This window comes from Antedon bifida, chromosome 3, assembly GCF_963402885.1.
Source record: "Antedon bifida chromosome 3, ecAntBifi1.1, whole genome shotgun sequence".
Taxonomy (NCBI): domain Eukaryota; kingdom Metazoa; phylum Echinodermata; class Crinoidea; order Comatulida; family Antedonidae; genus Antedon; species Antedon bifida.
In genome coordinates this window covers 12,263,868-12,291,726 of record NC_136228.1, presented here as the reverse complement: position 1 = coordinate 12,291,726, position 27,859 = coordinate 12,263,868, and the positions used below count along the sequence as shown (strand labels likewise).

Here is a 27,859-nt window from a genome sequence, read left to right as displayed (position 1 = left end):
TAATGTACCATGGCCTACTTTAAACTAAACATAATAAGTCACCGTTGCATTTTAGAGTGCCAAATCACATGTTCTAATGGATGTCCACATGAAGAAGATTCCGGGTTTAAAGGCTTTTCAAATATAGTTCAAATGTTAATAACCATACAATAGGCCATTATTGGACATAATGTGTCATTGGACTCTATAGAAACCTGTATGTTCTGAACAATTTGACACTAAAAATAATTTCATATGTACAATATTTTCAAAGTTATGCGATTGTATGTAGTGCAAAGTTCAAAGGTCAATAATGTTAGAATCGGCCATTTTTTGCAAAAACATGCCATTAGACTAAATATAAATATGTAGTTTTTGAACAGTTTGAGCCATATTGTGTGTCTCTCAGATTAGTGGTTGCTAAGATATGATAAATCAAGGTCAAAGGTCAATAATGTTAGAATCCGCCATTTTTTGCAAAAACATGCCATTAGACTGGATATAAATTTGTAGTTTCTGAACAATTTAAGCCCTAATTTGTATATCTCCGATTAGTGGTTGCTGAGATATGAGAATTCAAGGTCAAAGGTCAATAATGTTAGAAATAGCACTTCCATTCATTTTTGGACAAACTTTTTCATTAAAGTGAATATAAAAACATATATTCTAACGATTTTGACACCATAATTAAGTATCTGTGACTAGCGGTTTCCAAGATACAGAGTATGTTATTAAAAATGGCGGCCATTTTTAATTATGCAAATTAGGCTACTTCCCGTTGTCGAAAAATGTCCTAACGTTGATAAATGTGTTCAGTAGGGTCTAAATAACACATTTCATCAAAAAAACCTTTTCTTGCAATTTGTGTGAGTTAAAAGTCTAAATCCCATGGACTATACAGTAATTGGATCTGCACAACTGCCTTTGGAGAACATTTTTTCGGATCGTCTTCTGAAAAAGGCAGTGGCTATTATATCAAAGATGATCAATTTCATCCGGCCTCTAGTATGTTCCAGTTGATGCGCAGCGGTCGGCGATTTCGTTCTATTAAGGCCAATAAGGCACGATTTACAAATAGTTTCTTTCCAGGATCTATAGAGCCTTAAACATAATGTAGACACTTTTTTGTAATGTTTTTGTTTTTGAGTTCGTGTTGTGTCCGTTGGATATTATGCTCCGCCAACAGAGCAAACAGAATTTCTATGTTTTTTCTTAAAACAAATGATAATAAATGATACTTGACTTGACTTGACTATATATTGTAGAAGTCCATTTACTTGATTGATAATTATATATGATTAGGACTGTTTCGATACTGCACACCGTAGCTATGTTATTGAAGTAGTTTTAGCTGAGGAATTATGGAATTACAAATCATTGATTTTCATAGATAGATATAAATGGAAGCAGGAAGTTGTTATTAGTAGGTATGGTCAGCTATGGGTATGGTATTGTGTCTACCTATTGTCAAAGATAGTATCTTTGTTATGTACACACCCCTACCTACAATGAGGGCTCCCTTTTATCAAACAAAACAAACAAAAATAATAACATCGTCTTCTCGTCGCGCGGCGGCGTGTGTTTGTATGTGTGTCGTCGCGATCGAGTAGGTTGCGTTTTTTGGGTAATTTCAATGTTTTTTTAGGCCTTCTATAAGATCTATTTTCAAATAATAAGTGTGACCTACATATGTATGTCATACTAATGTATTGAACTGTGTGGTAAGATACGATTTGATTCAAGTCAAGGCCGGGTTGAAGCTAACTAAAAAGGTTGGCTGGCTCTGTCTAGGCCTAGTCCTAGCCTAGGATCAGGTGCCGTTTTCGGCCACCTCGACTTGTATGGACTATACCATTATAAAAAGATGGGAAAATAGGGGTGTCCCATTTATTAATTGAGTGTGTTAATGTGTTAAAATACTGCTGCTTTTGTTCTTTTGTTTAGTGCATTATGTTTCACCAACAAAGGGAAAACAACTACGCCCTGCATGCTGTAGAATTAATTTCAGTTTTCAAGTTAATAGGCCTACAGTATATTATGGCTCTTTATTTCTATATAATTTTTAGGCATCCTTCCTTAATATATTAGGTGGATTCCCTAAGGTGGATATTGAATATTTTTTACGGATTTATAGATACAGAAAGTATATAAAGAAAGTTTTTATTCCAGTTACAAATAAAAAATATAATTTACCTAACGATAACACAGTAGTACATTTAATAAAATGACAGTAGTACATTTAATAAGATCTATCACATACTGATTATTAGGTAATCAGTAAAACAAATAAACATTATAATTTTGTCAATGAATCTGTACCATTTTGTTCCCAGAAAACACAGTGTTTGACATTGCGTGTTTTTAGGTTTGGTTTTTCTAAAACGTTTTAAACACGTTTTTAAACGTTTCTGTGTAGAAATACATGTTCTAATTGAACAACGTTTGCATCAAAACGTTATAATAGCGAATGCAAAACGGAGCTGATAATGTCGCCATGAAGAGGATGATTGGTGTCTTCCAATATAATCGGCAAGCCGTTCGCTGTAGAACGAGTCAAGCATTTGCATAGACAAATCAATTACTTTCCCCGCTCTACCCAGCACCTTCTCAATTCGGTCTTTATCCCCTTACATTCTCTTACTGATATTCCTAGCCCAATATACAATATGCCCAAATAGAACATCACTGATTAGTAAAACATAAACATTCTATAGTACAAATATCCTGCTTTACCCCAAAGAACCGAGTTTCCTCAAGCAGTACAGCCGGCCTTGTATTTAACTTCTTAACTACAATCAAATGTTAGTGACCCATTTAAGCTTTAGTCAAACACTACTGTTATATTGTTAACGATCTCTACTTCCTTTACTTTAATTAATGTATACTGTCAGACCAATTACTGATGCCAGGTTCTTGGGATTTATCCCTTGCAAATAAAAAATATGATTTATCTACCGATAGGATTGGGCCGATTAGAATGCATTTGCTAACATTCTTTTACATATTTCACAACATGATAGAGTGTAGGTAATTTAACCGATTGTAATGTAGTATTTAGGATATTTTAATATCGATTGTACTGTAGTATTTAGGATGTTTTGATTCCGATTGTACTGTAGTATTTAGTTGTATTGTAGTTTAACATGTTTTAATTCCGATTGTATTGTAGTACTTAAGATTTTCTAATTTCGAATCCGATTGTAAATTCTAAAATTTAAAGTGTTTAAATCCAGATAGGAATAACATAGGCCTAGTATTTAATATGCATTAATTTTGATTATACTGTAGTGTTTAGTTTAGTTTTTATATATAATAAGTAAGTATACCTACTTATATAGTTTTTATTTATTTATTTATTCATAGGAATCACCTTTATATCGGTGTCACACATTTATCAGTTAATGGTGCATCCAATTTACAAATAACATAAGCCACAAAGTTCTAAATACTAATACATAACATCAAAACAAAATGTAAACTAATTAATTAATTAGATCTGTATGAAAATACATAATACGTAAATTGTACAATATATAACTACAAAAATAAAAACAGAACAACAAAAATACAGGATAGGCCTAATAAATAAATAAAACTTACAGATATCAGGAAAGAAATAGGTGCTGCATAGGCAGGATCATGTATAAAAATAATAATCAGGTACCTGATGATGACCTATGGTCGAAAGTACTAGTATAATCAATATTTTATTTTGAGGCAGAAACAAGAAATTTGTCTGTTAAACTTACAGATACATCCTCATAGAGATGTCTGTAGCTTGTTTACTATATTAATAAATTAGTTGAGAGAGGTAATGCTGATAAAATTGTAGATCTAGTAACCCATGCTTTCATTAAATATTTTTTACAATAAAAATCAAAGATTTTTCCTAATGTTTCATTTTCAGTGAATAAATAATTGTCTAGCATAAAATGGTGTTTTAATTCCTGAGATCCAACAAAAATTATCCCAGTACATACTTAATTATTGTCTAACAGGGTTTAATGAAGGACATTTAAATAAAAAATGATTTACTGTTTCTTTTTCGTTAGTACTACACATCTTACATAATCCTGTGTTATGATTTGACGACCCTCAAGATCTAGAGAGTTTGATCTTGCTTTAAATTGATACTCTTAAAATTAGTTTTATCTAACAAATATTGTTCAAGGTTTGGAGTTCCTTTATACATAGTATATTCCGTTAACGTTGTTTTGCATTGGGCCTTTGAAAACCACTCGTTATGATCAACTTGTTTATTATTTTTCCTAAATGGCTTTATCCAGTTAGTAGATGGTTCTTCATTAAATTTGTCTATAACATTTGTTTTATTTAAAATATCTTTAGTTAATATAGTAATATTGTTACAAAATCTTGGCATTCCCTAACACAGTACCTAATAATAACATGCCTTATAAAAAGTACATGCATTGCTAGTTTTTGATGTTTTGTATTGTTCCTTGTAGTTTGTACTGTAGGTTACATAACAGAACAATTGTATTGTCTTCCCATTCAATAGACACCCTTCTCTACATAAAACATAATACACCACACCCCTATCATAATAATGGTATAGTCCATATAAGTCAAGGTGGCCGAAAACGGCACCTGATCCCTAGCCTATGCCCAGTTCTCGCTGTCTTGGCCTACTTAACTTTATAGTGGACTTCCCTCTCTTTTTAGCGTAGCGGGACGTTTCGGCACGGGAACCCAAACATCCCACTACCACTTTTAATATACATTTATGTGATACAGTATTTATCAGTTTGTAAACATATTAGCCAATAAACGGTATTTTATTTTTTATAAATAATAATTTACATTTTTCAATCAATATTTAATTTTAATTGAATTCAATAAAGATTAAAAAATAAATAAACTCTTTCCTTTTTTTTTTAATCATCAGAGAGGATTGAAATTTAAATAAATTATGTCAAAGTCTCATATACTGCCCTCAAGGGCAAATCAAAGTTCTGCAGTGGACGAGCAGTATGTCAAACCGTCTTCAGAGAACAAACGGGAAGATTGGAGGAAAGCGAAGGAATTGGAAGAAGCGAGAAAAGCTGGAACTGCTCCTGCTCTTGTGGATGAAGAGGGAAAGTATGACCTTTTTTTAGTAAATAATAACATGATGCATGTAAGAGGTTGTATATAGAAAAGTAAATGATAGGTTTTACTCTGGAATCAGTAGTTTTATAATCCCATGTGATGTAAATTCTTTGTATCAGAAAATTTTTACTCCAATGTTTGTGGTGTTTATTTTTTACTATGATTTATTTCTTCTTTAAAGATGTATTGTCCATCTGAAAAATAATTAAGATTTTTTTTTATTGAATATGCCATTTTAATGTCACTTAGTTATCCACATATTTATTTTATTTACCTGAAAAAACTGTAGGCCTAATTTAAGCAAAAAATTGACAAATTGGCTGCCAGCCAATGGATTTTTGGTTGATGTTGTTTTATAAGTGAAAAACATTATTTTTTTTCTATGAAAGGGATTAACTTTATTATAACTACAAAATAACCTATTCAATGTCTGATTTAATTAATCTTCATTGTTCATGTTTTTGGGACCAATACATCTTTAACTGGTGTACCTCTTCAGTACAAGACTGTTCTCCCAGAGAGCCTAGTAATGAATGATTATAGATAAAGCTTAACTTTCTTTTTTTTTCAGAGATATTAATCCACATATTCCTCAGTACATATCAACAGTACCATGGTATGTTGGTGTTGATCACCCGACCTTAAAACATCAACGTGTACAAGATGAGAAAAAGAAGGTTTACAGTGGTATTGACCAGTGGTACAAAAAGGGTGTTAAAGAGGTAAGTATAAAAAAGTATGCAAATGTAGATTTGATCCACACAGATTTATTTATATTAGAATATTATATTGTTCGAAATCAAATGTTGATATAAAGTTTGCGGTACACCACGTATATTAGTTCTGAAAAGAACTGTTGAGTTTCTCGACGTTTCGATCAATATTCTTTGATCTTCCTCAGGAGTGAGTTCTTTTCAGAACTAATATATGTGGTGTACCGCAAACTTTATATCAATATTAGAATATTGTTTTTATGTACACAGAATGCTAGTATGAATATGGTGTACTTTCAAAACCTAAAACGGGCATATACCTTTCTTCACTACAGTTCATTACAGTATATAAGGTATACTTAGCAGATAAAACTAAAGTTTAAAACTTTACTTTTCAGGGATCAATAGCAACAAAATTTAGGAAAGGCGCTTGTACAAATTGTGGAGCTATTACCCACAAGAAAAAGGATTGCTTAGAGGTAGGTTATGTTACATATTGTTAACATTATAACCTACATTTGCAAAATGTAGTGTAAGTTAAATTTCTATACATGAGATTAATTTTATCAATGTTATGTGCACAACATTTCTATAAGCTTTTATAACATAACATGGGTTTTTAGTTTTACAAATATGAAGTATGTATGGATTTACTGTACAATTAGTGATGGTTCCAGATTGTTTTTTAAATGGGGTTAATGTCCTATCTTTTACATTGTGTTTTCTACAATTTATGGGAGGCCGGCTGAGCCTGAACTTGAATCCGCCAATGAGAATCATGTGTGTGTGTATGTGTGTGTTTCTTAGAATTTGTACAAGTATGAATGAGCATGACAATTTAAACTTTTGCTATACTGTATTAGTAAACATGAATGAAATGAAAAATTACTGTATATATTTTGTCTCTTACACAGAGACCAAGAAGAGTTGGTGCCAAATTCACAAGTAGCCAAATTGCTCCTGATGAGCATGAACAACCCAATTTGGATTTTGACTATGCTAGCAAACGTGATCGATGGAATGGCTACGATGAAGAAGACTATGATGATGTCATCAAGGAATTTGCCAAAATTGAAGAGGTACTGTATAAAATCGTAATTTTGTATATAAAGAGAGAAATTATCTGAAAGTTAATCTTTATCTATTTGAGACTATATAAGACTATTTGTGTGCAGAAAAATAAAATTGAAGTTAAATCTTTTAGACGACAGCAAGCAGATTTTATTCAGTTTTTACTCTGCACTATCAAACTTTATGTGAAAAAATGATGTGCCCATATATGGACATGATGATGTCATACCACTAACATATTTGGGTATATGACTACCATATTTGGGTATATCACTACCATATCTGGGCACATTACACTTTTTTTGTTTGATAGTGTAGACAGAGCTTTGGAGCAATTTTCAAAATTCTAATATATATATGGTAATTTTTTAAGCTGGGTTGTTATGTTTTATGGCTTTATTTTTCCTTGCAAAGGTTTAGTAATAATAGAAAATATTGCTATTTTGTTACAGGCAAAAAAAGAACTGAAAGCTGCTCAACTTGAGGATGAAATGATGATAGAGAAACAAACCAAAGAAAAAGAAAAGGTGATTATATTTTTCATTTCATTTATTCCACATTTATTTAGTCATCAATTACATCATAATTGGAATACTATAAATACAATACTATTTAGGATTAAACACCAATGTATCAGCGAGTCAAATGGCCTAGCGGTTAAGGCAGGGGCGACGTTTACCATACCTAAAGAGCCAACAATATCGGCATGGATTCGAGGCCGACTTGTACTAGTTTTGGTGGTGGAACAAGTGTTCTCGAATAAGGACTATAAACCATAGGTCCAGTGTACACCGTTACAACCTGTGTGCACGTAAAAAAAAAACCCAGTTAATCATTTGAGACGAGTAGGAGGTTACCCCGGTGAACTGGTTCACAAAAATCCCTGTATCAGGGGGATTACCACCTATCTGATAGGACAGTGATTAATTTAGTATTGATAGTCCTTGGCCACCTGTGCCTAAAAGACACAAAATAAAAAAGAATTGTAACTATATTAAAATAATCTATGAAAGTGACTTTTGAATTATGTGCCTCAATATACTTACAACATGAGTCTCTTCTATACACTATTGAAATAAGTCTGATAATGTGTACCTCAGTGCTAAGTCTCCCCTCCTGCTAAGGTGAAATTGCTCCTGATTGTTTTGGATACTGTACAAGGACAATAATTAATACTTGCACTGATGAAGGGCTAGTGTTGCCCGAAAGATCTGCTACTTTTTCTGGCTGTTTTACTTTATCGTTTTGATTTAGCTTTTTTGCTTATTTTGTTTTGTATCTCCATTAAGATTCAGCCACTGATACCCACAGCATTGTCATTATTTTCAGTAATTGCCTTTGGATTTATATATATACAGTATATATATATGTGACAAATGTGTTTTTTTTTTATTGAAATAAGCCTGATATGATATTTATTTATTCATTTATTTATTCATTTCCCAACCAACAGTGAGCTCATGGTTCACCACTTACAGGAGGGATATACAAACTGTTTCTGACTAACAAACTAATTTTATTTTGGTTAAAAGGGAGACAGTGACAATAGTGAAGATGAAGACAAGTATGCAGATGATTTTGACATGCCTGGTACAAACTTTGACAGCAAAAGGTTAGTTAATTCAAGTTACAGATTTCATTTCATTTTGACATGCCTGGTACAAACTCTAATAACCAAAAAATGTCAATGATTGATCTTTTTCATATAGCTGTAGTTGAAGGCGTTTTGTTGATAATAACAGCATTGTATTTTTGCCTAATTTTAGACGTATTACAGTGAGAAATCTGCGTATTCGTGAAGACACAGCTAAATATTTGTACAATTTAAACCCGAACTCTGCGTACTACGATCCGAAAACGAGATCAATGCGTGGAAATCCATTCAAAGACACCGGCAGGCATCCAAATGAGTAAGTCTATCATTTATTCTGTTCTTACAATTTAGTTTCTTTTTGTTCATATCCTTACAGTTAAGCTTTCTTTCAAGTTGTTGATATTGTAAATTGTTTTAACCATTGCTACTATCGATCCTAGGCTAACCAGATAACTTGTAGGTCTTGTACTCATTGGTAATTGTTAATTCAAAATCATAATCAAGAATACATTGTTTAGGGTCACCCTCTATAAATAAAGTGAAAGTTTTAAAAAATAAATAAAGTAAAAATAATATTTAATCATGTTGTGTTATATTTGATACAAGAAGGTGCAGAGCATTATCAATAGAAAAACAAATGTTAATTTCCTTGTTGTATGTTTCAGTTTAAAATATGCTGGCGAGAATTTTGTTCGCTCAAGCGGAGATACTGGAAAAATGGCCAATGCTCAATGTAAGTTTGCTAAGTGTGTTAAAGCTCTGTCTACACTATCAAACTAGTTTGACAAAAAAAGTGTGATGTGCCCAAATATGGTACTAATATGCCCAATAAGGTAGCGATATGACATCATCATGTCCATATATGAGCACATCACATTTTTGTTGTTACATAAAGTTTGATAGTGTAGACAGAGCTTAAAGCACTTTTACAGAATACAAAAATAAATAAAAACTTCTTTTGAGGCTTAGTAGCTAGTGAGAAAATCATGATATTGAGTTCGGGCTAGGATTTGAACCAAACACATTGGGTTTGGTAACTTTACAGATGTATTGTCCCGCTGAAAAAATAATTCTTAAAAAAATTTTGTTGAATATTCCATTTTAATGTAACATAATAGTTATCCACTTTGACCAAAAATTGTATTAAAAAAATGTATTTACCTGAAATAACTGTAATTTAAAGTAAAAAATGGCCAATTTGGCTGCCAGCCAGTGTGTTTTTTGTTGAATTGAACCATTTATTTTGTCAATTTGTAGGTGAAAACATTTTTTTTTCTACGGAAGTAATTAACTTTATTAAAACTACAAAATAACATATTGAAAGTCTGATTTAATTAATCTTCATTTTTCATGTTTTTCTTTAAGAAAGCAACCTATAGATTCTAAGTAACGAATATTCCTTGTGGGTATTTTGCCAAGCTACTATTTTTCCCCACTACCAATAAACTTCTGTGGCCTTATAGCAGTGTCAGTAGGGTTATTAAACTATATTCATCTGCTTTGTATATTTCAGTATTTGCATGGGAGGCAACAGATAAGGGTACTGATGTACATTTACAAGCAGACCCGACCAAATTGGAATTGCTCAACCGTGAATTTGAAGTGAAGGCCGACGATTTTAAGAAAGGTCAAAAGAATAGCATCTTAGATAAGGTATAATATTTTCATTTTTTGAAATTACTACATTGTAGTATTGTTTGTAATATATTTAATTGTGAGCTGTTCAGACGTAACAATTGTACATGTGTAATGGTCGTGTGTGGTGTAAATTTTGAGATAAACCAGCTGTTTCAAAAACCCACCTCATGAGGTGGATTTTTCAATTACACCTTAAACCGCAAGCTGATTAACCACAAGATAAGGAGCAATTAGACCATACTAGTGTAAAAAGATGCATGAAATATGACCTTGTTGGGTATTTTGTTTTAGTTTACACATGTAAATTTGTCATCGTCCAAACGATCACTGATTTGGCTCTCAAGGGTGTATTCAACAGTTACACATGTAACTGATTTTACGTCTGAACACAGCCTATGTCTCGGTTGTTGAATAATCCACAAACATTAGAATAATATAATAATAAGAGAAAGTTAATTGATTAAAATAATATTTAATTTTCGACATGAATGAATAATCACCAGCACCAGGAATGAAATTCTACCTCGCTTCGTATTAGCAAGCTTTTGTGGTGGAAGGAAGGAAATGATAATTAAGTCAAAAGATTAATCTGCACGTTTGTAGAAGCACAGTATACATCTTCATTATCTGCACTCTATTTGGTAGATTTGACGTTTGACCTTCGTATATGTTTAATATTACTTATTATTTTACAGTATGGAGGACAAGAACACTTGGAAACTCCTCCACAGCAACTGCTCATGGCACAGACGGTAAGTTTAATAACCACAGTGCTTCAGATTAGATATTTAGCTGTCCGTCTAATTTTAAACTAGCCTATGGACATATATATTGAAAGTAGATAATTAAATTACTCAAATTTAAAATGTTAACATTGTACACTACAGACTGTTTAATTAAAGGGCTTCATATTAGATATTTAGCTGTCGGTCTAATTCTAAACTATCCTGTTAACATATAATTATATTGAAAGTAAATAAATAAATAGATGATTCAAGTTAAAATTTCAACATTGTATTGTACACTGCAGACTGTTTTATTAAAGTGCTTCAGATTAGATATTTAGCTGTCGGTCTAATTCTAAACTATCCTGTTAACATATAATTATATTGAAAGTAAATAAATAAATAGATGATTCAAGTTTAAATTTCAACATTGTATTGTACACTGCAGACTGTTTTATTAAAGTGCTTCAGATTAGATATTTAGCTGTCGGTCTAATTCTAAACTATCCTGTTAACATATAATTATATTGAAAGTAAATAAATAAATAGATGATTCAAGTTTAAATTTCAACATTGTATTGTACACTGCAGACTGTTTAATTAAAGTGCTTCATATTAGATATTTAGCTGTCGGTCTAATTCTAAATTATCCTGTTAACATAATTATATTGAAAGTAAATAAATAAATAGATGATTCAAGTTAAAATTTCAACATTGTATTGTACACTGCAGACTGTTTTATTAAAGTGCTTCAGATTAGATATTTAGCTGTCGGTCTAATTCTAAACTATCCTGTGGACATAAAGTAGATAATTAAAACGACTCAAATTTAAAATTTTAACATTATATTGTATACTACACAATCATGTGCTATACTTTAAATTTCCAAATTGTCTTGAAGTACTGTGATTTCTTTTCTTGTATTTATAGGAAGATTATGTAGAATATTCAAGGCAAGGTAAAGTGATCAAAGGTCAGGAAAAAGCAGTGGCTAAATCAAAGTATGAAGAAGATGTGTACTTTAGTAATCATACAGTGAGTATAAACAAAAGAAATCTTCTATCAGGTCAAGTTAAAATTGAATATTGAAACGTGGCAGGCTACTGGGCGCTTGACCTTTGACAAGATCGCCTAAAATTTATAATTTCACGGTACTTAGTATTGTATATTCAAGAATAGCCGCTTTAATAATAATATATAGAATATAATAATATAATATTAAAAATAATATAATCTCTTTGCTTTTCTTCCTTATATCTAACTTTAAACTGAGGATAATTGTATGTCTAAAACTCTGTCTACACTATAAAAAATGTGGTGTGCCCATATATGAACATGATGATGTCATCATTTCACTACCATATTTGGACATATCACTACCATATTTAGGCACATCACAAACTAGACAGAGCTTAACACTATAAAAGTGCATACTTGGCTATGTTGATTTATTCTCAAGTAAAAACAGCTGTCTGTAAATCTATTGACAATTCTATGAGGCTGATTTACTTAATGTATACAATTTAAACCGAAATTGAAATAGAACTCTGGGATAAAATATCACCAAATTTTGTTTATTTGTATATATATTTTGTTTATATAATTAATTTGAAACGATAGAGATGAGGAAATCTGTGAGAATGAGAAAAAGTCGTCCCAACTGAGACTCGAACTCGAACCGCCTGCTTGATATGCAGCTGTCTTAACCATTAGACCACTAGGGCTTTCATGGTATTGTTCAAACTCGATTGGATGGCTACTCTTTAACATTCTCGGCGTGGTACGGCGGGACAGCACTAGTCCCTCAATTGTACGCATGCGCACCAGAGATCAAATTGATACTGATGATATTCACGAAGCGGGATCTCCGAAGAGATACTTTTATATATATATATATAAACACATTAGGCAAAGAACATAAATTCTAAACCACCCGGTGATATACTGAAATTTAATTAATTTGAAACGATAGAGATGATGAAATCGGTGAGAATGAGAAAAAGTCGGCCCAACCGAGACTCGAACTTGGACCGTCTGCTTGATATGCAGCTGTCCTAACCATTTTACCACTGGGACTTTCATGGTATTGTTCAAACTCGATTGGATGGCGACTCTTTAACATTCTTGGCATAGTACGGCGGAACAGCACTAGTCCTTCAATTGTACGCACGCGCACCAGAGATCAAATTTTGTTTATATATATATATTGTTTATAGTGTATAAGTTTTTTGTTTTGGTGTAAATATTGTATAAATTATTGAGTGAGATTAACATTATTTATGGGATAGTGATAGTGTAATGATAATATCGGACTAACATGTGATAAGCATGGGTTCGAGCCTATCTGTACCATACTAACTGTATCCTTAAGATGCTTTACTCTAATTGCCTTGTCCTTCAGATTGGACGTAAAGCCATGGGTCTGTGGAGGGGCTAATCCGAATTTCCTCACTTTCCAGTTAAGCTTGAGGACAAATATAATTATATACCTTATACCTTATATATTCTGTCTGTATATAGTTGTTTTGTAATTATTACAGACTGTATGGGGTTCATTTTGGCATGAGGGCCGATGGGGCTATCATTGTTGTCATTCATTTGTCAAGATGTCATACTGCACAGGAGAAGTTGGTAAAACTAGCTTGGCGTCAAGTGGCGCCCTCTCTATGATGGGCCAGGACAGGTTAGAACAGATTGACGATGGCAAACAGAAATCATTAGTTGAAGTAAGATCACATTTTATATTATTTTTTTATTAGTATTTATGTTAAACGATTTATATCTTGACATATAACATCATGTCATAAATCGAAAAAAAATATCAAATTTATTTAAGCAATACATAGAAGTATTATAGCAAGCATTGTAATACATGAAAATGTGTTTCATCCATTGAAATAAATGATAAGTATGGTAAAATACTAATATATATTAAAGATGTATTGTCCCCCTGAAGAAAAAAAATTGTTTACATTTTTTTTTTTTGAATATGCCATTTTTTTTTCCACTTTGAACAAAAAATGAATCGAAAAAAAAAAATGTATTTACCTGAAAAAACTGTAATTTAAAGGAAAAAAATAGTCAAATTGGCTGCCAGACAATTGGTTTTTGGTTGAATTTGACCATTTATTTTGTCATTTTACATTATTTTTGTGTTTTTCTATGAAAGTGATTAACTTTATCAAAACTACAAAAGAACCTATTCAAAGTCTGATTTAATTAATCTTCATTTTTTGGGAACAATACATCTTTAATGTAATTTATTCATTAAATAACAAGAAGATAGCAAAATGAGTTTACCTTTTGTAAATGATGAAAATGATATATGTAATAATCTTGTTTTGTTGTTGTTGCTATATTAAAGCATTTTTCAAAGCTTATTTGTTTAATGGAGTTGTATCATGTGACTTAATCATGTGATTGGTCTCACATTTGTTACTAGGAAACGGAAATGGTTTTGTACGTCATGATGAGCAAGTTATGTAAAAATCGTTAAACTTAATGTAGAATGTGACGTTTATGGCAAATTATAAAATGATGGATTGATATGTTAAAAATGGATGACCATAATGCAAATATTGTGTATTTCTTTGTGATAATTTCAAAGGATATATCTTATACTAAGAGTTTCTAATCTAACATTAAAATACAAATTGCCAATGCTAATTATATTTTGAAATTAGTTATTCTAAATGTTTATCATAGCAGTATTTTATTTCCCTTTCTTTCTACTCGTTAATAATCTTAATTATAAATGGCTCCTGGTTTTATGTACCTGGTGGTTCGTTTACAGCGTCAGTAAAAGTCTGTATACAGTATGTACAATAATATAAATGACAAATAAAACATGTATACAGTAATATACTAAAAGGAATTTTGTGGGATTTATTATACAAATATATATATATGAGTGAAAATATCAATATATCTACATTCAAAGAATACAAACTCTATAATTATTCGTTTTATAAGACATCTATTTTACTCAATTGCAAGAATACATTATAATAAATTATATTGTTTAAAATTCAAATTGCAGCAACACAAAGAAAAAATTCACACAGAAAAGACAGAAAGAAAGAGAAAGAAAAAGAAGAAACATAGCAAGAAGACGGATGTAAAATCAAGTGAAGACGACAGTAGTGAAGATGAAGGAGAAGAAGAAATAAAAAGGAAAAAATTAAAGAAGGTAAGAATAGAACCAGTGTATTTTGGAAAAGTAGGTTGGCAAAAATTCTCAAATTGTTCTGTTCATTGTTCATAAAACGAAAACTTGTTTTTGTCTTGCATGGGTTCATCCTACTTTTATTATGATATACTCTGTTATAAATATATGTACATTTATATTTTTTTAAACATATTTTTTTCTCTCATTTATATGCTACAATGTTAAAACAAATTGCAGTACATTTCCAGTTCTATATACATAAAATGATTGATTTTGATGTTATAAAACCACATTTGCATTCATTATTTTACATTTTGTTTAAATTAATTAAAATATATAAAGTAATAAAATGGCAATAAAAAGATGATAAAAATTGATTAAAAATGTACTTATGACAGTGGTCATATTCTATTATGTTCGTGTTTGGGTAGAGAGGCTATAAACTCAAAACGAAAACATCATATTTTTCAGGCCTTGATAGCTGAGGTACTTAGACAGAAAGAAGCAGATAAGATTCTTGCAATGGACGAGAGAAAGAGGACGTATAATAGCATGCAAACGATGGGCCAGTACAAAGAACCAACAGAAGAGGAAATGGAGGCTTGGAGACTGCTGAAGCAGAGGCAAGAAGACCCTATGGCACAATTCATTTCTTGAAATATAAACTTAGTCCTTTGTTTAAAGAGTCCAGCGTACAGTCAGTGGCGTAACGACTATGAGCGCTCACTGGCTAAACCCAAGGGTTCCCTGAGCTTATGGGGCCCCAGAGCAGTGCCTAGAGGAAAAATCAGGCATTAAAATATGTCGAAGATGGCTAAAAACGCCCGAGGCCTCCATGGTTGGAGGGCCACTTAGGGTTCCTAAACCAGTGGCCTCAGGTCTCTACGTTACGCCACTGCGTACAGTACCCCTAAACCAAGTATGTGTGGGAAAACTTCATTTATATGTCACAGGATATTGTAAATTATGATCAAGATGTTGACGTCTTTGAAATCATTTAAAAAAAAATATTTATCGAAGAGTTCACATCACGAAGTACAGGTTTAGCAACAAGGTGGTAAAAGTAGACAAGTCACTTGAATGAATAAAACATTATTAAAATTACTAAAAACAGCCAGAATACAATTTTTATTATTACCAAGAAACTGTCGATCTATTTTTATGAGCATATTTTAAAGGACAGCTGATTAATTAATTTCTATCAATCCCTTTTTCAGTATTTTAATATTATTCATGAAATTTTGTCAATATTAGACCAGTGTAATTAAGTTATATTGCTGATATTAGGTTTTACATATTGAACGGATTGTGAAGGCTGGATTTAATTACAAGTGTGCAAATTGATTAATTCATTCTAAAACAAGACACGATGATAATTTAAAAACATGAAAAATAAAGATGAATAAAATCAACATTTCAATAAAGCTATTCACTTTTGTAAAAAAAAAAAAAAATAATGAATTCGCTTAAAAAAAGACAAAAATAAATAATTCAATTTAACTAGAAACTCATTGGCAATTTTTTGTAAAAATGAATAATTTGACATTTTTTCAAATTTATTTTTTCGTGTGGACTATATCTTTAAATATGTATTGTCCCCTCAAAACATGGAAATTTAAGATTAATAAAATCAGACATATTGCAGTTTTAATAAAGTTATTTACTTCTGTAGAAAAAAATAATAATCATTTCACAAAATGACAAAATAAATGGTTAATTTTAAACAAAAACTAAGTATTTTTTGCTTTAAATTACATTTTTTGGACAAAGTGAATACTTATTACATGACATTAAAATAGCATATCAAACAACAAATTAAAAAAGAAAATTTTTAGTGGAAGAATATATCTTTAACTTAAAATAATTTATTTTAATTTGGACAAAAATATATATATATATACAGTATATTCAAAATGATAGACTGCAGCCACACAGGAAAGAGAACGGATACACACGTTTGTGTTTGTAAGCTAAGAGCTTGTTGGATGGCCTTGGATTTATCTAATAGCATTTAAATTATCATTTATAATAAAGGTTATTGTATTGACTTTCATCTATGCATATCAACATCATGTTAATTAAAATTCAAGCTATAATATTCTGAGTAGAACACCTGCATAAGTAGGATATAAATTTAGTATATTAAAACAATGTTTATTTTGAATGTATTCTGAGCGGACTATCTACTGTACTTATTTATATAAGGTGTCAGTAAATATTATTTTTACATCAACATTGTCATTTATATTGAACCTTTACAAGGATCTTTACAATATATAACCGATCATCTGGTGAACATTATTTTGTTAGGAAAGAGGTGTCATTTTAACAGTACAGTGGAGTTGTAGCTTGGTAGTTGACTTGTCTTCCAATCCAAAGGTCCAGGTTCAATCCTGACCTAGTGCCAGGGTTTGTAACTCACAACTCTTTCAACTCCACTCCCTAAGCCCTAAATGTGACTTAGTTTATAAGCACGATAAATTATTTTATAATTTATCCATCGTATAATTGGCGAGTTACTCGCTGTTGGATGCGTATGAAATAAGAATAAGAAAATGTTCACTGACGTTGAATTGTTTTAGTGAGGTTGTTTCACATAGTCGGGCCAATTGAAAATTTAAAATGATGATCGGTGAACATGAGGAACGTACAGTTTGGTAACATTGCGTTCAGACATGATTATTCTGTGTGTTTATATATAATAGTAACAAACAGTTGAGATTATTAATTGAGACTATTGAAAGTGGAAACTTTAAAAATCGTCCGTCTTATACCACTTTCAGATTGCATTGTAAAACTTCGGAGTTTACACATAAGCGACCAAGATTTTGTTTGTTGTGTGAATGTTTGCTAGGCGATCTGAAAGCAGTGTATTACACAATGAATAATTAAAACGCATACATTTTTAATGAATTTGCGTGGTCTGTTTCAATAATGTATTTTGTAGTTAGTATGAAATAATTGATGAGTTTGCTATAACAACATCATTGATTTTTTAAAGACAGATTTTGTTACGTCAATACTTTGAATACATAAGGCCATTAATTTTATATGGAACAAAAAGATTGAGTTGTTAAGTACCGTATACATCTAATGTGGAATTGTAGTTATTTTAGTGTTTTCTTTCGTTTTAATTTCGATTATATCGGACGTGAAACGCGTAAGTACTGACCAATCACAGAGTTTAGTCGACTTCTTTGCATTGGCTTACTTTTCTGCGTCTTAAAATTTAGTTGACTATGAATGAGACTACACTGAACGTAAACAGAGATTACTATTGTAAGTCATGTTTACTTACGATTAGTGGGCGAATTAATTTGACAAAGATTTACCTTGGGAACGCTTATTAAGTTTATTAAGTGACAATGAAGAAAATTCACATTTGTAATTAAAGAAAAAAGTCATGGTTACTTGTTTGTTTAAGAACATCGTTTGAAGACTTGGCAGGAATGAGCCAGAATTGTTAAATTATGAAAATAGTATAGAATTACAATAGAACCACTAATAAGGCAAATCGATATTTTAGGTTGTTTTTGTGGAAGATGCTATTTATTACCTGGTGAAATTGTTTCTCTTTTTAAAAGAAAATGAATGAATGAATAATAACTTTGGGACTCCTAAGGTGTCGCCTTAAGGGGTGTCCATTGAATAAAGGGTTGGCCATGATAGTGTTAAATATAATAGCCTACTTTGCGTTTCATGGAAAGTTTCGTCTTAAATAGGGGTGTCTTTTTGGCCTTTAGTATTCCCAAAGGAGGTGTCTAGTATATGGATGTGGTCTTAAAGTTAATGGTAACAAGGATTTCCCCTGAATAAGAATTACAGCTATATCATCACCATCACTCACATAGTCTTATAGAATTGAAATGCTATTAAATTTAATAAAGTGTGTGCATCAGCCTATTATCTCATTCCGCTTAGTTTATCATCCCCATACAAAAACTTTTTAAAACTACTTGTGGAATAAAAAAGTGAGTTGTCTTTAAAGGGTTGTAATAAAAAATGCCAGCAGTTTTGAAAGTGTCATCATGCAGTTTCTGAAAGCCTATAAAATTATAAACATTTTGATATATAATTCAGCTTGTTAATTTGCCGGTTGCACTAACTCCTTAAATAAGCCACTTTTTGGGCATTGCTTCCTCTACTAATTAGGATGAAGCATTGCTGTATCGCCTAGGCCTACACGAAGAGAAGAGTGCCAATAGGCTACAGCAGCATGTAGCATGTAGGATGAAGCATTGCTGTATCGCCTAGGCCTACACGAAGATAAGAGTGCCAATAGGCTACATCAGCATGTAGCATGTAGGATGAAGCATTGCTGTATCGCCTAGGCCTACACGAAGATAAGAGTGCCAATAGGCTACATCAGCATGTAGCATGTAGGATGAAGCATTGCTGTATCGCCTAGGCCTACACGAAGAGAAGAGTGCCAATAGGCTACATCAGCATGTAGCATGTAGGATGAAGCATTGCTGTATCGCCTAGGCCTACACGAAGAGAAGAGTGCCAATAGGCTACAGCAGCATGTAGCATGTAGGATGAAGCATTGCTGTATCGCCTAGGCCTACACGAAGAGAAGAGTGCCAATAGTCTACAGCAGCATGTAGCATGTAGGATGAAGCATTGCTGTATCGCCTAGGCCTACACGAAGAGAAGAGTGCCAATAGGCTACAGCAGCATGTAGCATGTAGCATTGCTGTATCGCCTAGGCCTACACGAAGAGAAGAGTGCCAATAGGCTACATCAGCATGTAGCATGTTGGATGAAGCATTGCTGTATCACCTAGGCCTACACGAAGAGAAGAGTGCCAATAGGCTACAGCAGCATGTAGCATGTAGGATGAAGCATTGCTGTATCACCTAGGCCTACACGAAGAGAAGAGTGCCAATAGGCTACAGCAGCATGTAGCATGTAGGATGAAGCATTGCTGTATCGCCTAGGCCTACACGAAGAGAAGAGTGCCAATAGGCTACAGCAGCATGTAGCATGTAGGATGAAGCATTGCTGTATCACCTAGGCCTACACGAAGAGAAGAGTGCCAATAGGCTACAGCAGCATGTAGCATGTAGGATGAAGCATTGCTGTATCGCCTAGGCCTACACGAAGAGAAGAGTGCCAATAGGCTACAGCAGCATGTAGCATGTAGGATGAAGCATTGCTGTATCACCTAGGCCTACACGAAGAGAAGAGTGCCAATAGGCTACAGCAGCATGTAGCATGTAGGATGAAGCATTGCTGTATCACCTAGGCCTACACGAAGAGAAGAGTGCCAATAGGCTACAGCAGCATGTAGCATGTAGGATGAAGCATTGCTGTATCGCCTAGGCCTACACGAAGAGAAGAGTGCCAATAGGCTACATCAGCATGTAGCATGTTGGATAGGTATTAAACACAAATTAGAGTATCTTCATTGTAATGAGATAACATTTCACTCGCTATTTAGAGTTCTCGTCTTCACTGTAACAGAGCGAGGTTCTTTTAAACTTTAAGAATGGACAAAATTGTCCGAAATTATGTAATTGCTTGAAGTAGGCCTATAATCACTCTTTGAGAAGTGAACATTTTCAGTGACTTTCACTCATTTAAACGTGGTCCTTTAATCCTCAAAAAAGCAATCACTCCCTAGAGCGGATTTTCACCGTTTTATATTTGGCTACGGTGCCTATATAGTAGGAAATTTCACTCGAAAAAACACACTCAAGATTTCTTTGTATTTAACACTGTTTTAATCTTTTCATTTGAACCACGGCGCATAATGATACAAACGCTATAACCTTTATACAAACTCATTTTTTACGACGTTTGCATTATCGTGTCGTGGGGGATTGTAATTGCGATTTCTGTTTACAGAAATCAATCGTTAAAAATCTCTTATTCTGTTACATACACAGTGAGCATATAAAAAAGAAGCACGTTTGATATCAAACAGGAAAACCAACTCAAATAAAAATATGTATTTGTTTACTCATTATTTTAACATTAAAGTTATCAATATATTATTTAAACGTTATAATTCAAACATTTTCAGTAAATATTTAGATTACGTTGTGTCATTTCTTTACACGCAGTGGTCACATGATATTTAAATTATGTAGAAAGTCATTATAGATCGTGTCAAATTATTCTAGTGTTATTCTACTGCAGTTAGTGCAGTAAATACGTTTTTTGAGGTAATCACACACTCTTGCTTCAGTCTACAATGAAGCTAAACCCATACGTTATTGCAGTAACAGAATGTTTTTATTGCAGTATCTGCAGTAAACAAATGTTGACATAATCCCCAATGAGCTACCAACAACGAAATAGATTCCTGTATTATGTTTTTTAAGTGAGACCAATAAAGTGTCTGTATTCATACTTAAATGTGTGTTGATATTTACATTTAGTGTGCCATACAATGTACAAAAATAAACTAATTTAAGTGAACATTTTCATTACATGTGCTTCAATATATACAGTATGTTACTATGCATAGTAAGTACTGAGGTGCGGAATTAAATGTGATGTCACATACTATTTACAGTACCGCGTATTCGGCATATATGCATAGCTGGCCTACACACTAAAGGTGCGCAGTCACGTTCATGTTTTGGTGGTAAACATTTTGTGTTAATGTTCCTTAACTCGAGCACGGCGGAATCTTGGACGGAATTATTAACTACTCATTCTTAAATTAAGATTAACATCAAAATTGTACAATATACAAGTAGTACAGATTTTTTTACAACCTAATTTCTGTTATAACATAATAATAATATAACAAATAATTTCAAATTAAAAACTTGAATCAAAATTTGCATAAAGAAAATGTGTTTTATCTTAACTGATTGTTTTTAAGTTAATATTATCCACAACAAGATTAATATTAAATAATAATAATTACACTTTTATATCATCCTTATTTATCACACTTTAAGAATGTTATACGTAATTTAATGCCTTTTTCATATCACATTCGCATCTATTCAAGTCACTGTAAACATTAATATTAGGCCTATAAGTATATAAACACAATCTAAATGGAAAGAAACAACCCATGCAATAGTAAAATGAATAATAATTTATATTCGATATATCATCATGAAGTTTCCCAATTTATTCAATATATAACGTCTCGTTTCCATAGTTACGAATGTGTGTTTTATGCTACTTAAAAGTGTCGTCATGTGCTCCAACAACGTTATTATATTGGGGCGGAGCTTGGCCGGCCTTTGCAGGTAACATAGACTTCAATATCACACAGTCTAATATTCCTAATATAAAAGCATCCAAATATATTTGAAGAAATTCATCATAAATTGAAGGCAAAAATAAAGCAAAAATAAAGAAAAAATTGCTGTACCAGCAGTATATCAAAGACCGTTGAATTAAAGTAATAAAATATTGTCCTTCGCGTTGATAATTGTTTAAAAATTGAAGACAGGAAATCAATTAATCTAATTAAAATTAAGTATTATAACTCAGGCAACTTGAGCAGTACATGTCAGTCCCTAGGCCTAGATGAAGCGGCTATATAACGATCAGACAACTTGGGCAGTTCATGTCAGCCTCTAGGCCTAGATGAAGCGGCTATATCAGGCAACTTGGGCAGTACATGTCAGCTTCTAGGCTTAGATGAAGCGGCTAACAATAAATGATAATGCCAATACTATCAAACTTATTTGTGATACGAAACCTGCAAAATATAAATAAACAAGATTATAAATCAACGAATAAGTTATCATAGGTAACAACCGCCATATCCTTATAAAAAATATTCCTTCATCTGAAAATGTTTTATTAATGTTGAAATAATTTTAATTAAATTTAAAGGTATAACACCGTTGGTTTTTTCGAACAACGTTCGTCTTCGCGTTAATGAAATGAAACACTTAAATTGTTTTTTACAATTCATTCAACATTTATTTAGAAACAGATCAAGAAATAAAAGAAGCATAGGCTACATTTACAATAACTCTTATCTTAAATGGTAACAATAAATAAGATCTGTTTCTGGGATCGAAAAAAGTAGAGGAAGAAGTAAAAGAACTTGTCTAATATCAACCCTTAAATAAAAACAAAAAAGCAACTGCATGACAAATCATTAGCTTACCTCGGCACATAAGATTTCCAGTTTTACTATCAGCAAGGTCTCCTAATTCTACGCAATAGTGGTTATTAGTTGTTACCGCATCAGTATTATTAGAGTTTTCGTTCGTAATCACCACACACGTATATACAAAGTCGTAACAGTCGTCGTTGGCCTCTGGTACATTGATGACGGATACGACCCCTGTAACGCTGATGCTATCTCCTGCACTTATTCCTGCGTCCGTATTGTTAGCATCCGATAGATCAGTTATAAATTCTAACGTAGTAGCGTCGTCTGCTGTCGGGTCGTCTGATCCACTTAATACAATTTTAAAACTCCAGTTGTCACCAGATGATGCCTCTTCTATATCCGTGCCACCATCATTTGTGATCTGGATGGTGTAAGTTACGTATTCGTCAGCATCAAGGTAGAAGTCAAGAGCAGAGGAAGGATTAGTGATCGTTAAACCGACAGCCTTTGTATCTGAAGAAAAACAAATAGGATAACCATCATCTCAAATCACGAAAGGATACATTCGTCATTCTACTGCAGTTACTGCAGTAACTACTTATTTACTTTAAACCTGTTTATTGTCGTTTATTGTGACTGCCTCATAGGCTTCTAGGCCTACATTAAACTAAAATCATACGTTATTGCAATAAAAAGATAGCTAGGCCTACTGCAGTCTATAGAATAATAGTGTACGGCAAATCTAACTTGCCAACACATTAAACTTACCGCTGGGTGCTGGAGTAGTTATAACAGTCCTCATCTCTGTTGTAGGTCCTGTAGTGATCGCGTCTGTAGTAACGGCGTCTGTAGTAGCATCGGTTGTTAGACCCGTAGTAATAGCATCTGTCAGACCTGTAGTAATAGCGTTTGTCGGACCCATAGTAATAGCACCCATAGTAATAGCATCTGTGGTGGACATCTCTGTGGTGGACATCTCTGTAGTGGACATCTCTGTAGTGGACATCTCTGTAGTGGACATCTCTGTAGTGGACATCTCTGTAGAGGACATCTCTGTAGTGGACATCTCTGTAGTCATATCCATTGTAGTGGACATATCTGTCGTCTGCCCACAAACTTAAAACCAATATACACATATTATGGCCTATGTATGATGTTTAAGGTTATAATAGGTAAGTATGCCTAGGCCATAATAGGTGGTATAGCCTACCAAACTTGTAGGATTATAAAGCTATGTAAGATACGTTTTGCTTGATAAATAGAACAATAATTAATTAAAACAAAAGCTAACAAAGGTTAATTTATATACAGGAGACACAACGGTTACACTTCATTATGGTATACAGTAGCCTACTAAAATACATTAGTATCATAGGCTACACTTTGGTAACAACATTTCACTAATCAATGTCGAATAAATTATTCGAACATTTTTATATTATAATATATTACATTTTAACTCAATATTTTTATTTACATTCTTTATTTTAGATTATTAAGAGACCAATTGATTTCCAAATGTTAGGAACACAAACTTTTTATTTACAATTAAACGGAACTCTAAGCCATAGAGATATTATAGTGAACTCTATGCTTTAACAGATTGTCATTGTAATTGTCACTTACCTTGGGTCACACATGTGACGAAAAGAATCAAATTTACTATAATTGAATCGCAATTCATCTAAAAAAAAGAAGAAAGAAAATAATGACTAACAGAAAACGTATACATTAAAAATGAGTTAACAGTTTTAAATGACGTAGGCCTAATGATAATTAAATACAATAACAAAAATACGACACTACCATGGCAAGAATGTATTGGAGAAGTTTCACGCGAATCGCAATTCTTAAAACTCGACTGTTCGTAAATAATTCGCAGTAAAGACTGTATAATTATCGGAAGCTCTGATTGTTCTGAACGACAAAGCCCATGGATGTTTTTGTTACCACGGTAACATCTTAAGAATGTATCAACGTCGTTCATTGGCTACGAGATAAAACAGCAGGTTATTTGTGGATTTAGTTGATCCGGTATGAGATTAAGAACGCACTACATAAAGTTGAAAATAATTATATCTACGAATGTAAAGATTCACAATCTATTCTGTTTATCGCCCAGTCTCTTCAAGGCAAGTACTTTAATCAATATTACAGCGGAGAACGCGGCACTAGATTATATTATTATTACACTGTAAAAATAGTGTTTAGATCTTAAACATCTATTTTGTACCAAATTTTTCAACACATGAGCTTTTAAACACGTAGTTACATGTTTAGCATGTTTAAAACCTAAACGTGTTTATATCTACATGTTGTTTTCCTCCACGTTTAGCAGTCACATGTCACTATTATTATTATTATTATTATTATTTTTTATTAACATTAACTATTATGTTCAGTCAACATATTTAGGTACGTGTTTAGCGTTGCGTGGATATGATTTTACTGTGGCGGAAAAAAGCTCCACACATGAGCTCTACACATGGCAAATAAACAAGATATATAACAAAGCATGGCTACGTTCTAAAATTAATCGTCCTCCAATTATTGTTAACTATGATAATAAATTAATTTGATTTGTATGTACCGATTATCACTTTTTATATCTTCACAAAAATCACATATAATTCGTTAAAAACGAATTAAAAGTTAGTTTCTTCGTTTTTTTTTGTTTCGTTATTTTGATGTGCTGCATACTTCTATTTAAATGTATTTTCATTATTACGATGCAGTACCGATTGGTTTGTGACGTTGCACAATGTATGATGGGAAGTACAAAGAACAAATCACGTACGTACGCGTCGTGACGTTTGCTCCCAAACCTTTCCCATCATGCGTCGCGCATGCTACTTGCGATATACCATTTGCGGAGGACCATTGTCTACCCCTTTATCGAACAGTTGGAAAGGGCACAGAAGCTGACTTTTCACACACTATTGTTTGTGGATCATGAGGAACAATAGAATAAATTCCTTTGTTTATGAAAAGGATGTTATCAACACATAGTAACATTTAGATAAAAACAATAGATACTTCAAGGCCCACTATTACACCTATCAACTGATTTCTCCATGGTTACATGATACACCACACTCACTATCATAGAAGATTTGAATGACAATAAAGAGCTTATATAGGCCTATTGTTTTTAAATTCACAGTTTCTAACACGGACTTTTTTGTTATAATTTCGTTTTAAATTAAAGAAATAAAACCCACTTATGTTCGTCACCCATCTATGTTTTTTCTTCATTTTGTATTAATTTTCTTAACAAAAATGAATCATCTCCTTCTACCTATTACCAATTTTACAATGTGTCCATTAATAGGTTTGTTCGAGTAAATTTTGATCGTAAAACGTATTCTTTATTTTTCGAACAAATTGTGGTTAGGATCAGGGGAAACAAATCAAGATTCACCGAAGAAAACGAATTCAAAACGTAAATTGTATCTATACATCTTGTGCGTGCATATTATTGAAAATAATTATACAGTATAAAAAATACTTTGCCGAGATATAAAAAGAAGCTAAGGTGTTTGTAACCCACGAACATTTAGGCCACCATTGTCAAAGAAACCAAATAATAGGCATAATGTAGGCCTACCTTAATAAAATCGTTTATCATTGAAGTAAAAATTCAACATAAGGTGTTTGAACCCATGAACAGTTTGGCCTATCATTGTCAAAGAACCCATATAATAGGCCTATGTACCTAAATCAAATCGTTTATCATTGAACTAAAAATTCAACAGGAAATAAGTTGATTAAAATTATATCATTCGTTTCTACACAATCTAAAGATTTTTGTAAATTAAAAAAAGAACGTTTACGCGTAAATGAAGCTATGACGCAGGTGATGGTTTATTATTTTACATTTGCAAGCAAACTGTTCATCTGGAAAACATACCTCGTTAATTAATGAAATGCTTTCCTAAAACCTTATTAGTTTCTACAGTACAATTAATTAAACTTCGTAGGTTATGAACGATCTTAAATTGGTAAATTTAACATTCTTACACGAAATAAATCAACGAATAATTTTCTTTGGATAGATATTAAAGAAAAGTTCATGAAATATTTTATTCGTATTTCTTCCCCGAAAGACCAATGATAAACAATAGTCTTCTCTTAAATATAAATACGCTATGTAAATTAATCAAATTATTATGTAAAATTGCCATATTTGTACTTACTTTTAATTTAATTTTTGTGCGGCGATTGATTCCACGAATTTCCAAGCGAACAAATAGCGCAGAAATATTTTGTTAAAACGGTAATGCGTCGGCGTGAATTCAATTAATGCCAGTTCACTAGAGGCTCACGCTTATTCTATCCATTTATTTCACAATGTTGTTCTGTTACTATGGTTACTACAGATGGAAATTAGGTATTGACATCTCCAAAGCAACCGATTTTAAAATCTGCAGTTGAAAAAAAATTTACATAAGTATTATTATTAGATCTACTCTGAAAGGGTCTTTGATGCACCATTGGGGTTTTGTGGATGTGTGACGCGAATTACAATTGGATTTACCATGGATTTACGATCTAATTAATCCGGGGAGTAGGCCATCAGGTTGTTGAAAAAAAAGTTATGGTACTTCAAGTAGTAGGCCTGGATATAAAGGTATAATAAAGTATACAAAAGTATGTAATAAAAAAGAATACAATATACAACATTTTATTTATTCTGGTGACAAATTATTTACTTTAAAAAGTTACTGTCAAGCCAAGGGGAAGCTATGTACACACTGGAGCGCCTAATATAACAATACAACGGCTATACTTGTAGTGTTTACAAAAATGTTCTTTTCTCGA

The 27,859-nt window shown here is 32.3% G+C and overlaps 2 protein-coding genes across 2 annotated transcripts; one reads left to right on the top strand and one right to left on the bottom strand.

Moving 5' to 3' along the window:
* Positions 1-1,514: 1,514 nt before the first annotated feature.
* Positions 1,515-17,910, top strand: LOC144838413 (pre-mRNA-splicing factor SLU7-like). The gene is made up of 15 exons (XM_078693751.1): positions 1,515-1,603; positions 4,886-5,079; positions 5,660-5,810; positions 6,200-6,280; positions 6,716-6,880; positions 7,325-7,399; positions 8,405-8,484; positions 8,639-8,782; positions 9,132-9,199; positions 9,980-10,119; positions 10,800-10,856; positions 11,760-11,864; positions 13,370-13,555; positions 14,869-15,018; positions 15,469-17,910. Exons 2-15 carry the CDS (start codon positions 4,910-4,912, stop codon positions 15,652-15,654), a joined length of 1,758 nt encoding a protein of 585 aa, XP_078549877.1. The 5' UTR covers positions 1,515-1,603; positions 4,886-4,909; the 3' UTR covers positions 15,655-17,910.
* Positions 17,911-20,717: 2,807 nt separating this feature from the next.
* LOC144837082 (uncharacterized) lies at positions 20,718-27,298 on the bottom strand. Its single transcript, XM_078692071.1, has 5 exons — positions 27,235-27,298; positions 24,665-24,722; positions 23,807-24,154; positions 23,090-23,551; positions 20,718-22,672 (listed from the first exon to the last, which is right to left on the bottom strand). Exons 2-5 carry the CDS (start codon positions 24,720-24,722, stop codon positions 22,608-22,610), a joined length of 933 nt encoding a protein of 310 aa, XP_078548197.1. The 5' UTR covers positions 27,235-27,298; the 3' UTR covers positions 20,718-22,607.
* Positions 27,299-27,859: the final 561 nt, after the last annotated feature.

Excerpts from the sequence above, each read along its gene's own strand:
- LOC144838413 (XM_078693751.1), top strand. The coding sequence starts at position 4,910 with ATGTCAAAGTCTCATATACTGCCCTCAAGGGCAAATCAAAGTTCTGCA. Across the intron at positions 6,281-6,715 it reads AGAAAAAGGATTGCTTAGAG|AGACCAAGAAGAGTTGGTGC; the intron begins GTAGGTTATGTT and ends TCTCTTACACAG. Across the intron at positions 9,200-9,979 it reads AAAAATGGCCAATGCTCAAT|TATTTGCATGGGAGGCAACA; the intron begins GTAAGTTTGCTA and ends TGTATATTTCAG.
- LOC144837082 (XM_078692071.1), bottom strand. The coding sequence starts at position 24,722 with ATGAATTGCGATTCAATTATAGTAAATTTGATTCTTTTCGTCACATGT. Across the intron at positions 24,155-24,664 it reads CGTCACATGTGTGACCCAAG|TTTGTGGGCAGACGACAGAT; the intron begins GTAAGTGACAAT and ends ATTGGTTTTAAG. Across the intron at positions 23,552-23,806 it reads AACTACTCCAGCACCCAGCG|ATACAAAGGCTGTCGGTTTA; the intron begins GTAAGTTTAATG and ends GTTTTTCTTCAG.